We start from the raw sequence: 14,308 nt of genomic DNA on the forward strand, positions 1-14,308 counted from the left end.
AGAGCTGTGAAGTTAAGAACATGGTTGATTCATCTGTGAAGTTAAGAAAGAAAGGCAAGAGGAAGCTAAAAAGTTCCCAAGAGAGACCGAGTCTTGCGAAACGCCGCCGTAACGGTTCGTTCGAGAAGGAAACAAAAGAAGTTGAAAAAGGTGAAAGCTGTGCACCTACGGAACCCGAGCTGAATCCCAGTGAAGAATGCCCATGGAGGAATTTACAGTTAATTCTTTCCTTGCAAAACAAGCAAATCGACCTTCAAAAGTTAGTATTTTCTTTCCTTCACATTAAATATGGTTTTTTTTTGCTTCATTTATTCGGTTTTATTTGTTATTATATGTTTCGCTATTCATTTCATCGAATTGGACATTTGATGTTTTTGCTTCGAGTAACGGAGCCTTGTGTATTGGTGCAGAAAGGTAGAGCTGGCTTTTGATTATGTTGATTCAATTGAGAAAGAAGTAAGAAGCGATGTGGATGAAGATGATGAAACGGTGAATACGTGGCGACTAATTGTTTTTCTCAATGAATGGATCCAATCATTATTAGTTTCTCCTAAAAAGAAAGATAATGTTGAGGCTTGTTTGGATTTTAGATGTTGGCGGATTTTTGAATTCTGCTTGAAGGAGTCTTTGAATTTACATGTTTCTCTGAATTTCTCTCGGAATTTATTAAGAGCAATCGGTAATGTTGCGAGAAATGTTTTGTCTTTTATTAGTGACCCATCTTTGTCTTCAAATGAATCAGTTTTTGCTGGTGAAGAGTTTGAATTGTATGATGTTGTGCTTGATTGTGTTTCCTTGTTGTTCTCATTCCAAAATGGATTGTCAAAAGAAAACTTAGAGTTATGGATTTCCAATATTGACTCGGTGCTTCAGCTTGTTCACAAAATTTATGCTCAGAACCTTGGTGGTGGCAACATAGGCGCGTTCGCCATTCAGTTTTCTTGTGTGGTTCTTGAACCATTTGCCAAGTTTTTGAGGATCCACCCAACTCGGAAAGATAAGTTTCGTGATTTTGTAGATAAACTTCTTGAGCCCTTGTTGCTTCTGCTAGATGATGTCTTGTATAGTCAAGTTAAGGAGAACAATTCTGTCTTGACAAAGAAGTTGTCTGTGTTGGTTGAAGATGTATTATCTCATGGGCTGTTTCATCCTGTTCACATTGATGGATTTTTGGGCTTGCGTGGTGTGGAAAAGTATGCTCCATCAGTTGAAGCAAAAGACTCGAATTTGGTCATTAAAAGTTATCACAGGCATTTATTTGACAAACTGGAAAGCATCATAAAGCTGAAAAAGAACATAGTATTGATTGGTACTGGGCAATTATTTCACTTGTTTGTTGGTCGAATTAAAAAGCGAAAAGGAGCTTTGGGTGCAGGGACTACTGGAAAATTTGGAGGTACAAGGCGTTTGGAAGATGACTTGTCAAGTGATTTGTCTACAGATCCATCTCGAAGTAGTAGGGAAATTCCAGTTAATAATTTTAGCTCTAGTACTTATAGTGCAGAATCACAGAAGTCAATATTTGATTTTTTTGTTCAGCTTTTGGAGCCTCTCCTGCTCGAGATGGATGGCTACATGCAATCTAACTTGGCAGCAAGGGTCTCATTGGTGGATGTTCATTGCACACTGAAGTCAGTTAATAGTTTACTTGCCAGTTTTGTACATGAAAAAGTATATGCAAGAACAGAAGACATATCTGAAGGAGCTTGTCTTAATTTCTTGAAGAAAGCTTATAATACAGTGGTCTCATTTGCTGCCAAATTACTTGGCCTGTCAGAATCTGATATAGATGGCAAGACAAGGAAGGAGATGTTTCCGTTATTAGCCAAGGAGTTGTTTCTTGCTGTAGGGCACTTCTTGGATATTGAATATGATGTTATCGGGAGTGATTTAATTAGCTTATGGCTCATGATTCTTTCTTACTTGGCCAGTTTCTCTTATTTGGATTCACCAGATCAATGCTTATTGACTTCCCCAATACTGGATTTTGGGCGCAACCTGATTAATCTTTATAGTGCACTTCGCCAGGTTCGTATACATTTTTCAATATATATGCACTCTAAGTGTTGTGGTCTTGAATAATTTTTTTAACAACTTTTAAACCATGTTAGACTGTGCTTCATTTTCTTTTACGGGATTTGGGGGTGTTCTGTTCATTTTTTGATTGGTTACTTCCCCTTTCTGTCTTCTTCACATTTCTTGTCCTTGAATAAGTGGCTTAATATTTCTTTTCCTTAAATGGTTCAACTCCAATTCATAGGCTTTGTAATTGATGTAGGTGAATAATTCTATTTTTACATTGTGCAAAGCTGTGAGACTTTTGATATCACACCACAATGAATGTGAAATGAGGTGCACCGGATTTTTTTCGTACTCAGCCTCCTTTTCTAATGAAGCAATTGCGGCATCAGTGGGAGTTCTATTAGGCTCGCAAGAATTTAAACTCTCTATTCATCATGCTATAAAGTTCATACCAGAAGGACAAGCGGGTGAGCTTATTCAGCAGTTAACGGAAGATGTATCAGAATCGATGGAATGGATGAAAATTGGCAGCTCAGTAACTGATGGAAAAAAAATTGGAAGGTTGCATGTAAACGATCATGACAAGCTAAGCTTTCACATACAAGCAGAACTGTTGGGAAGAGTGCTATCTGAAATTTATATGGTATTGCTAGACTCAATTTCAGTTACCTCAGGAAACTGTAGTCTTCTTGGGCCTTCTATAAAGAAGCTAGTAAGTGCTATTTATCCTTGCATTAGTAGTCTGGGAGAACAAAACCTTGATGGTGTTGACACTTTCTTGTTTTCTGTCATTGGAAGTATTTCCAAGAATATGGTTGCTGGGAATGAAAAAGAGAGACATGGAATATCAATACAATGGATCTTAGTTTTCCTATTTCGACTGTACATATCTTGCCGAAGTTTGTACAGGCAAGTCATTAGCCTTACACCACCAAGCATGTCGCGGAAATTGTCATCTGCAATGGGGGATGCATTCACAGCATATACTGGTCGGGATTGGATGGAGAAATCAGATTGGACAGATAACGGCTATTTTTCTTGGATTATCAATCCTTCACCATCTCTTCTTGATCTTATACACCACATATCAGACACTTACGTTAAAGACAACATTGAAGATTGCTGTCCGCTGATTTATATACTGCATATTATGGCTCTCCAGAGGCTAGTTGATTTGAGCAGGAATAGAAGCTCTCTCGAGTATTTATTAAAGCAGAATGAGAAGCTGATGCAGGTTAAAAAGTTTGATGATGCTGACTTGTCACTATATAGTAAGAAAGACAGAAAGTTGAAAAGACGCATGTTAGTTTTGGAGCAAGAGGCAGTGGAGCTTGCTGATTTTGTGCTGGGATACCTTTCATTAGTAGCTGATAATCACTTATCGATCCTATCCTCTGATGACACATCTTGTGAAACAAAGGCACATGAAAGTGATAAATGGGACTTTGGTATTTGTTCTGTGAACAAGAAATCGTTGCCAAGCGCAATTTGGTGGATTATTTGCCAAAATATTGATATTTTATGCATTTATTCTTCTTCTAAGAAGTTAAAGAAGAAGTTTAAAACGTTCCTCACACTTTTGATCCAGACTTCCCTACCTTGTTTATCAAAAAGCTTTCAGCAGGGTGAAAAGCATAAAATTGACAAAGACTGTCAACCGAAGAAAATTACTCTGTATCAGATTTCACAAGGTCTTCTGCAAGATTCCACTTTGTATGATCATAAAGTAAGACAAACAATTCATAAATGTTCTCTTTCTTGCATTCCTGTTTCGTTTACCACATTTGTTCTCTCTGTGCTTTATACCTTCCATTTGTAATTTTTTTATGCTTGATTGCTAGTGATCTGAAATTTTCATGGAGATTCTTTTGTGACATGATGTTCACCCCTGTTTTATTAGTTTGTTCGCAGGAATTTGTCATCAAGATTTTGTCATGCACTTGAGAATTTGGAGCTGTTATTGTTTAGTGATTCATTAATTAGTAACAGGAGTTTTGATTCATTTCCTGTTTGGTCGGAGGTTTTAAGCACCCTTGAGAAGTCATCTGCAATTGTTTCTGGTAGAAGATATATTAAGCACGACTCAGATACAAGATCAATTTCAAATAAATGTAATGGGATACCTTCAGAATCTTCTATGAAACAGAAAACCCTTCCTTTCAATAATGTGAAAGATTGTAGGAGTTTGCTTAATCTTCTATGTTGGATGCCAAAAGAATATTTGAGTTCAAAATCATTCTCCAAGTTAGTAACTTGTGTCCTCCACCTTGACCGGTGAGCTCTCTATCTCTTGTTCAGAATGTATGTAATACATGGTTTCAAGCATTTTATTTTCATATGCTTTGCAAGGTATCTTATTATACACTACTGGTGCATTTACTCTTATCTTATTGTGAGCTTTTTGAAGTCTCCATTGATAAGAGTCTCTTAATATTTTCAGGTATGTGGTTGCAGAGCTTTTACACTGTCAGGGAACATTGTCCTCGTATGGTTTCTATGAGCTTTTCCAATTGTTTGTAGCTTGTCGTAGGACATTGAAAAATATCATAATGGCATTATGTGAGGAGAAGATAGGAGTTAGTCTGTCTTCACTTATTACAGCTGTTGAGGGTTCATATTTTATCACTTGGCTTTTCAAGTCAGTTTCCACGGTGATTGAACTCCTAGACACAATGTCGGAAGACTGTATGTCCGATTCCAAAATTAAGAAATTCTCATTGATGGATCACACTTCTTATGTCATCTTTGCAATAAGCAAATATCAATTTGGTCAGATTGTTCTTTTTATTGGAAATTCTAAGCAAGCCTGTAAAGGTTTTTCTGGTGTTGCCAGTGATCAAAGTATTTTAAATGAACCTGTTTTACGCTTCAATTATTTGAATGATAATGAAGCCTTGAGAAGTTTGACTATGATTGCTGAGAGTTTGAAGGAACAGGCAGAGAACTTAATTTTTCCTTTGGAGGAAGTACTTGATAATGCACAAGTAGGAACTGAGAAAGAAGCTGTAAGTATCAATAAAATGTCTTTCATGGTTTCTTTCTTTGATGGGTTTTTATGGGGCCTCGCATCTGCCTTGAATCAGGCAGGCGAAAAATGTGGCGAGTCAAAGGCAAAATTGTTACGATGGAAGTTTGAGCCTCTCTTGCAACTAAACATCTGCATAAATGTGTTTGTAGATTTTATTAGTGATGTCTTACGCATGTTTCTTGAGAATGATCAACAGCCAAAAAGTGGTTCTGATTCCCCAAGTTCTGACAAGTTGGATCACTGCAAGGATTCAGATGATTTAGTTGTGCTTCATTGTCTAAATAAGCATTTGTTGCTGGGGTTGCTAAAGGGTGATCATCCTGAAAGAGCAGTTTTACTTAGGCAGCTATTAATTACTTATTCGGCTATTCCAAGGTTAAATTTCTGTGTTGATGGTGCTCAATTGTCATCGGGTATGGCACCTCTCATAATTAACATTTCACGGTTCTTGTTGTTGGAGTTGGCAAACTCAGTTGAAATCCCACCACCATTTACCTTTGTTTGGTTAGATGGTGCAGTTAAGTATTTGGAAGAACTAGGGAGCCACTTTCCATCTACTGATTCTACCTTAAACGGAGATGTATATGCCGAGCTAATAGAATTGCATTTAATGGCAATAGGAAAATGCATATCTTTACAAGGAAAAAGAGCTACTTTAGAATCTCATGAGAGAGAATCAAGCACCAAGATACTCCATGATGATACAGGTTTATCGAAGTCCTTTCTTTCTCGTGACTCGCATTGCCTAGACGAATTCAAAGCTAAGTTGAGGATGTCGTTCAAAGTGTATATTAAGAATCCTTCAGAGTTGCAACTGTTGTCAGCAATACAGGCTATAGAGAGAGCATTAGTGGGGATACAAGGATCCCATGCAAGGCTGTATGAAATAACCACTGGGTGTGCCGATGGTGGCATGGTGTCGTCAACTGTTGCAGCTGGCATCGACTGCTTGGATTTAATTCTTGAGCATGGTTCAGGTATTATGTCTGTATATCTATTATGGACATCATAGTAAACATAAGACATGAATTGTGCCACTTGTAGCTGGCATCTTATAGTGGATTTGAATGACTTTTGGTTTTCTTATAGTACAATTTTATGAATCTCAAAATCTAGTGTGATTTTTTTACGTAACATCGTATGTATCCCTTTAACTACATCTCGCTTTCATTGGGTTGGACTGATTTGATAATGCCTTTTCTTGCTCTGTAGGACGCAAATGTTTGAATGTGATTAGAAGTCACATTAAAAGCTTTGTTGCTGCTCTGTTCAATATAATCCTGCACTTGCAGAGTCCATTAATATTCTATGAAAAACTTGCGGGTAATGAAGGTGACAGAACTCCAGATCCAGGATCCGTTGTTCTTATGTGTGTTGAGGTATTGACCAGAGTTTCAGGAAAGCATGCTCTGTTTCAAATGGATATGTGCCACGTTGGGCAGTGTTTACATATCCCTGGAGAACTTTTTCAGGATTTCCATCAACTAAGGATTTCTGAAGCACCGGTTTCAATTAACTTGTTTCTGGATAAGCAAAACCACAATTCCATCTTAAGCACGGAATCTCATGTTCTGGACCAACAATTTTCTGTAAACCTCTTTGCTGCTTGTTGCCGATTATTGTACACTGTTCTGAAACATCAGAAGAGGTATGTGTATTGATTCATTATTGTGCATCTTTGACTGCTCTTACATGTGTTTTCTGTTTCTTGAATTTTATACGTTTTGTGTTTTTCCCGATTTCCTCGTTGTGACAAGATTCATAGGCTAATATTCTTTTTCTTATTTCAAGTGAATGCGAACGATGTATTGCGGTTCTCGAACAATCAGTATCTTTTCTTCTCCATTGTTTGGAGACAATGGATGATGATCTAGTGGTCCAAAAGGGTTACTTTTCATGGGACATACAAAAGGGGGTGAAATGTGCTGGTTCACTTCGTAGAATCTATGAAGAGGTATTGTAATTTGTATCACATCTATCACTGTTTCGAATATGCAATCATACAAGAGGTGGCGTGTTTCGAACATGTTACATGTCTAAGGACCCAAGCTAATTCTGACCTTTGACACACATTGTTATTTTACAGATAAGGCAGCAGAAAGATATGTTTGCAGGGCATTGTTACAAGTTCTTATCAACCTACATATGGGTTTTTTCAGGATATGGTCCCCTTAAAACTGGCTTTAGAAGGTGGTAGTCAATACCTGCTTACTATCATATTTTATTACACATATACATCTAGTTTTATGCTCGAAACTGTCGCTTTTTTGAATCGTTTGCAGGGAGATAGACGACGCTCTAAAACCAGGCGTATATGCATTAATAGATGCTTGTTCAGCTAATGATCTTCAATATCTTCACACTGTATTTGGAGGTTAGCAATCTTGATTTGCCCCTAAGACCATGAATGCGGGACTCTTGTCTAAACATTCTTCATTCGTGTATCCATGGTTTTTTGCAGAGGGTCCTTGTAGAAACACTTTGGCCAGTTTGCAACGTGATTACAAACTGAATTTCCAGTACGGAGGGAAAGTCTGATCATCAGCCATTTCCTCCGGTAAGTCACAAATTTTGTCCTCTTTGACTATTCTCTAACTTGCATGGAAATGAATGACTGGTAAACTTTGGTGATGGCATTTATTACCGGATTCGAGTATGGGAAAACCATTTCTTTGTCAATTGATCTTTGTATCATGAGTTAAAACATGTTCTGTATCTTGTAGTATTTATCAGGAAAAAAGATTATAGGTAGGATTTACCAGATGTTTGTAGAAATTAATTTATTATGAAAAAGAAAAGAAAAAATTGTCGTTTAGCATGGATCGGCTCTGACGTTTCCAAGGCAGGCAACATGTTACACTGGCAGAGGTCGGTGGTTTGACGACTACTAGGAATTTCAGTTTTATATTTATTTCTGGATAAATTACATATTTAATACCGAAACTATCAGTTTTGATCTATTTTAGTATTAAACTTTCAATTTTTTTCAAAATATACTTAAAGTTTAGTTTTTGTTTTATTTTAGTAGTTTTGTTCAAAATTTAACGTTAAATTTTTTTAAAAAAAATTGAAAGTATTCTGTAAATTTTAATTCGTCCAGCCGACATATGACCCTGATATCTAACATACTGTCTGGAAAAAAAGGGTAATATTATGGGAATAATACTTGAAACAACTTTTTCATTAGAATGATGTTTCAAACTATATTATTGACTCAAATGACATTTTTTTTATAAAGACGAGTTATGTAAAAAGTGTTTCAAAAGAATGTATTTTTGTTTATGCTAAATCATTTAACGGTTTTCCTTTTATATTAACGTCACACATGACTAAAAGGCCTAAATTATATATTTTTTACTTTAAGCTCTTACATTATTTTTCAATAAAAATTAGATTTTAAATTATTATATATAATCATTATAAGTATTTAAATTATTTTTTACAAATATAATTCTATGAAGTATGATATCTTTTTGCTCTAAGTCTCTAAATTATTTTCTTGTCAAAATAAGTACTTAATTTTTATGTCACGTGCTAATATATTATTGGTTAAAAAATTAATTATAAAATGATAAGATTTAAAATGATCAAATATAATAGTTTAGAGATTTATTCTAACTTAAAAATAATTTAAGAGTTTAAACAAAAGAGAATATAATTTAAAGATTTCATTTTATTTTAAACTGAACTAAAATGAAAGAATAAAGAATTAAAAATTATATGAATTTATTTAAAAAAATTATGTGTTAAAAGATACATATTTACACTAGGTATATTCATGGCGTTGAGCATCCCCAGGCCGCTGCCCCTCACCTCCCCTTCTCTGTAAAATCATAAATGCTTATTTTGCTGTGATGCCAACCATTCCCAGACAGCAGCATTTCCAAGAATTAACCTTTCTGCAAACTTTCTTCTTTCTCTTCTCCTATTTCTTCCTTGTACAGTAAAGACTTATCTATTTTTTCCCCAAAAATATCTGTAATCAAATCTTTACTTGAGGTCCCACGATGCCGAGTTCAAAACCCTAAATCCAAGAAGGTGACACATGTAAATCACGAATAAATCCAAAAACAAGTCAACGGTCCAGAAGTAGCCTGTTTCAACCTATGCTGTGAAGTGAACCACAAAAGCCATCCTTTTTTGCTTTAAATAAACTCTTTGTTCACTCACCAGAAATACCAACGCCCATACACACCCCTCTTTAATGGCCTATTACAGAAGAAAGACCTCCCATCTTTGATCCATTCTCTTCAAGCTCTCTGCCTTATCCAATTCTGCTAATCCTAACTCTCACATCCATCTTTTTTGCTTGGAATCTGGTGGAGGAGCAAATGAGTAGGGAACTTTTTGCCACGCCGGTAGCGTTAATCTTCTTGGCACGATGGCTGTCTTCTGTGGATCTTTCCGGTATGCTGTTTGGTTCGTCGACCTACGAACGTATCCGGCGGACGCATCAGCGTTCTTCCGAAGGTACGTCGCCGTGGGCGGTGGCTGGTTTCATTGTATTTCTGTTAGTCTTGCTGCAGTACCGGCCAATTTTTCGTGAGAGCTGGCTGGTATGAGCTTTATATGTAGTAGTAGTAGAGTTTGTGTTGGAATCTTCTTTTGGCTTTTTACCTTGTTAGATAGAAGATGATATGCATGCTAGTAACAGTTCCGGAAACGCTGCAAAAGTATGTAAGGAAGGGAATGGATTTTGCTTGGTAGATAGTTTCTTATGGATGAAGGATGAAACAATGGATACAAGGGTATTAGGGTCCGTTTGGATCAAAGATTTTATCATTACCCTCAGGAATATTTTTCTTGATTAATATATTCATGATTGAATGGGCAAGATTCTCAAGTGATGTTAATATCTTAATACCAACAGTAAATTTTTGTGAGTTTATTTCTGGGAATATTTTTCCTATATTTGTATTAAGTATATTTTTATTCTCGTATTTAAAGACTAAAATATTTTTCTTTTCTTCGTGAGTTTGACTCAACGGTATCTTTTTCTTTCCGTGAGCTCGTCTCTGTAAAAAAAATCGTTATTTTCCTAATGAGATTTTTCTGGTAAGATTTCTTCTTCACTCCCCTTCATTTATTTTGCTTTCTCCAATTTATTTCTTAGGGTTTATTTGGATCAAATATTTTATCATTACCTTCCAAGAATATTTTTTTCCTGATTAATATACCCATGTTTAGATGGGTAAGATTTCCAAGTGAGGGTAATATCTCAATACCAATAGTAAATTTTTGTGTGTTTATTCCTGGGAATGTTATTTTCACATGTGTGTTAGGTATATTTTTATTCTCGTGTTTAAAGGCTAAAATTCCCTCTCTCTTTTTTCGTGAGCTTGCCTCTGCATATCTTCTTCTCCCCATGAGCTTGCCTCTGCAAAAAATTCGTTATTTTTCTAGTGAGATTCTCTTGATAAGATTTATTCTCCACTCTCTTTCATTTATTTTGCTTCCTCCAACTTGTTCCTTAAGACTTCCGTCCTTCTCACTTCTTGTATGGTCACACCCTGCTTTTTTCTATTCAAATTTTTCTGTTCTTCTCATCTCTGTGTTTGGCAATTGCAGAACATTGATTCTGGAGTTGGAATTAACTTCATATTCACAACACAATAGATTTCAATCTTCCACCATTCAAGAAATCAACGGGTCTTTCTTCATTTCTATATTTTCATTTTCTATGATTTTATCGGTTGGTTGTATAGAATATAGTTAGGGTATTGTTTTTCTTTTTGATTTTTTATTTTAGGGTTTAGGGTTTAGTTTGTGCAATTGGCGAAATGCAAGTTTGATTCAGTTGTTGTTTTTACCATTTTATTTGCATACGTGATAGTTTGCTGAACTTTTTCAGTTTGTTTTTCAGATTGATTTATTCAAACACTTGGAAGTCACATGAAAACTGGAGGATCGTTGGCACATGCAATAAGAAAGCCAACGCTTACGCTAAAGGCTATTATATACCAAAAGTTTGGGAGTAAAGCTTCTTATTCGGTAGAGGAAGTAGAGGAACCTACTCAAAATTGATGCCCAGGATTGGCAATCCTTAAGAAGGGGCCTTGCCTTTATCGTTGTACCTTGGAGCTTTCGGATTTTACAGTTGTGTCTGAGTCCTTTAAGAAAAAGAAAGACGCTGAGCAGTCTACTGCTCAGATGGCGTTGGAAAAGGTTTACATCACCTTGCTCACCATACCGATTTCGTTATAATTCTAGTTTGATAGGCATTTGAGTAGCTGCATTGTTTGTTTTATTGTGAGTTTTGGTGATAGGTTGTGGAATATAAAGTGAAACTCGATAGAGAAAAAACCTTCACTTTGTTATTTGGAATAGTTAAATAGGTGTTCCTTGGTTGCTAGGGTTACAAGGTTGTAGCTTGAAAGCCATTAGTTTGAAGCAAGCTTTTCTTGATGAAAAGTTTGATAATATTTTGAGTTAATTTCAGAACTTATATATATCTATATTTTGCTTGAACTATAGTCAACTTTCTTACTTGGGGCTCTTGAAGTTTAAAAGTGTACAATAAGGTATTCAAACATAAGGCAGGATTCTTATCATTTTGGAATTTTTTTTTATTTTTACTAACTCTTCCAGATGTATCTTAAAAGAAAATTGCAATTGATGCACCTTTTATGTTATACCATCTTTTTGTTAATTCTGTCTAAACTTTCTGTTGCACTGATATTTAAAATTAATTAAGGTTAATACTATTTTCTATTTGTAGCCATGTAAATGATTGTTAGCAGAAGCAATATCCTGTTGTTGATGTTTTTTCTCTTTTATCTGAATATTTTCCTTCAGGAGTGAATCTTTTTATATTTAAAATTAATTAGGCTAATGTCGTTATCTGTTTGTAACTGTGTAAATGGTTGTTAGTGGATGCAATATCCTGTTGTTGGTTTTTTTTGTTCTTTTTTCGGAGTATGTTCCTTCAAGTCTGAATTTTTTTTGGAGTCTTTTGAACCTTGATGCTGACCTTCCTGACCTTACCATTGAACTCTTTATTCATTAGAGGTTTCTATTATATCGTCATCATATTAAGCTTTGATATATTATCTGCTTTCTTTAATAATAGCACTTTAGATTTCTCCTTCATCCTCATCTAGTTCTGCTTAATTTTCAAATAAATATCTCAAAACCTTTTCCTGGTAATCCAAGGATTTGTTACTACTCAAGTTTGACTTTGCAGTGTGAAAGCTTGTAACCAAATTTCCTGCAAGGAACATAGGAACTTGTTTGAGTATCTCAATTTAACTTCCATAGCTTTTGGAGTAGACATTTAACTCGTACACATTTAACTCTACACTTTTGCACAATCTCATAAATAGTTAATTTGTTAAGCTACTTTTAAGAGTGGTAATGTTAAGGTACAATGTCATCGTATTGTATGCATTACAATTTTGAGACCCTTGTTCTGTATCTTTGAGTTTATAATAACTTTGGGATATATAAGTCTATATATGGATGTAACAGGTTATCTTTTTCTTTTCAGGAATGAATAATGTGAACTGAAGAGTAATCTCTTTTTTTTTCTGTTTGCATAAAACTTAAATTAAACATATAAAGTTGACTTTGTAGTTATCAAACAATTGTACCGACTCACATTATGCAATTTCATGATGTAATGTTAACTTATGATGTGCTTCTCTCAACTCTTTTAACTTTTCTATAATATTTTGTTTAATGTGTTACATTTCCACCCAGTATGTTTAACCTTCATATTTTATAATCTGTATTTTGTAAAATACTTTTCAAAATCTTTGTATAGTGTATGCACAAATTTATTACATTATGCATGCATGACCTAGAATGTAAATAACATTCTAATTTGTATAATATTTATAGCATTCACTTCAAATAAATTTAAAGACACCAATGAAGAGAAATTTGGAAGCTTATTTTGTGTGAAAAAATATTACCCAACGGAATCATTGTCATGGTCGATTCAATATCATAGTGAAAGTTAAAAATCACTAAATTGAACATGATATATTTTTATATAAATTATGTTGAAGTAAAATTTTAATATATTTTTTAAATAAATTTTGTAAATTTAATATTAATATTAATTAAAATGATATATTATCGATGAATTTTATATAAATAATTTTTATTTAAATAATTAGAATTTTACTTGTTAAAAATATAGAATAAGGTTAATTTGATAAAATATACATTCTAGTAATCTTTTATTCCTTCAATCAAACATTGTAATCTTACATTATTGTCAAACAAATCAAACACAGTAATGTAACATTCTCAGTAATGTGTTAGGTAATGTTATATTCCGGTAATCCTATTCCCACTAATAATTTTATATTCCATGAACTAAACGCACCCCTAAATATAATAAATTTCGACTCCATCTAATTTAATAGTTGAAAGATACATATTTTTCAAATCGTAAGAAATCCAATATTGAACTCTTGTCATCCCTAGTTTTAGGGTCATGACAGAGGAGTTGTCCGTGTCTTTAAGCCTTTATGATAACAACGCTCAATCAATCATTCAAAGGATCAAACCTAACGGAGGCCAAGTGGCTCAGTATACTCATGAAGCCATGAACATCCATCCCAAGTGTTCCTAGCCAATGGCCGGTGCGAGTCAAGTAAAGGAAATACATTTATATCTTAAAACATATTTTTCCTGATAATTTTTTTTATTAGGGGCAGGACCGTGGCTGAGGGGCGCAAGGTGCGCGACCATGCATGGCTCCAAAAAAAATAAGAATATTAAAATCGAATATATTTATCAGTTGTTGTCATTAATAAGTATAAAAATAGGGGTCCCGAAATCGAATATATCTATCAGTTGTTGCCATTAAGAAACATAAAAATAGGACTCCCGAAATCGAATATATATCAGTTATTACTATTAAGAAGCATAAAAATAAGGGCTCCGAAATCGAATATATCTAGAAAATAGGAGGCCCTTTATAAGAATTTGCACATAGATATATATATATATATATATATATAGGAAAGGGTCGGATTTTCGATTAATTCGATTCACAAAATATATATTTTTCACTCGAAACTTGATTTGAGTTTAAAGTAATTTCATATGACTCAAACTAGATTAAAAATAAAACCTAAATTTGATCCAAAATAATATATTTTAAAAGATATTTTTTTAATTTTATATGATACAAATAAAATTTTAATTAAAAATAATAATATAAAAATATTATTATAATTATGTTTAAATATATAAGATATAATTATATTATTTTTTGAATCATACTTGATTGATTATATTTTACCT

The 14,308-nt window shown here is 34.2% G+C and overlaps 2 protein-coding genes across 2 annotated transcripts; both read left to right on the top strand.

The window, feature by feature from the left end:
* Positions 1-5: 5 nt before the first annotated feature.
* Positions 6-7,777, top strand: LOC120211378. The gene is made up of 11 exons (XM_039209921.1): positions 6-259; positions 411-2,028; positions 2,279-3,748; positions 3,923-4,077; positions 4,156-4,296; positions 4,463-6,027; positions 6,263-6,698; positions 6,842-7,004; positions 7,137-7,240; positions 7,333-7,424; positions 7,512-7,777. The coding sequence occupies exons 1-11, from the start codon at positions 21-23 to the stop codon at positions 7,586-7,588; spliced, it is 6,060 nt and encodes a 2,019-aa protein (XP_039065852.1). The 5' UTR covers positions 6-20; the 3' UTR covers positions 7,589-7,777.
* A 1,484-nt stretch (positions 7,778-9,261) lies between these two features.
* LOC120211282 lies at positions 9,262-9,651 on the top strand (the record flags this gene model as incomplete). The annotated part of the gene is made up of 1 exon (XM_039209862.1): positions 9,262-9,651. A coding segment is annotated over one exon (351 nt), but the record flags the coding sequence as incomplete, so codon positions are not given.
* Positions 9,652-14,308: the final 4,657 nt, after the last annotated feature.

The sequence above is a fragment of the Hibiscus syriacus genome, unplaced genomic scaffold (assembly GCF_006381635.1).
Source record: "Hibiscus syriacus cultivar Baekdansim isolate YM2019G1 unplaced genomic scaffold, ASM638163v2 tig00109972_pilon, whole genome shotgun sequence".
Taxonomy (NCBI): Eukaryota; Viridiplantae; Streptophyta; class Magnoliopsida; order Malvales; family Malvaceae; genus Hibiscus; species Hibiscus syriacus.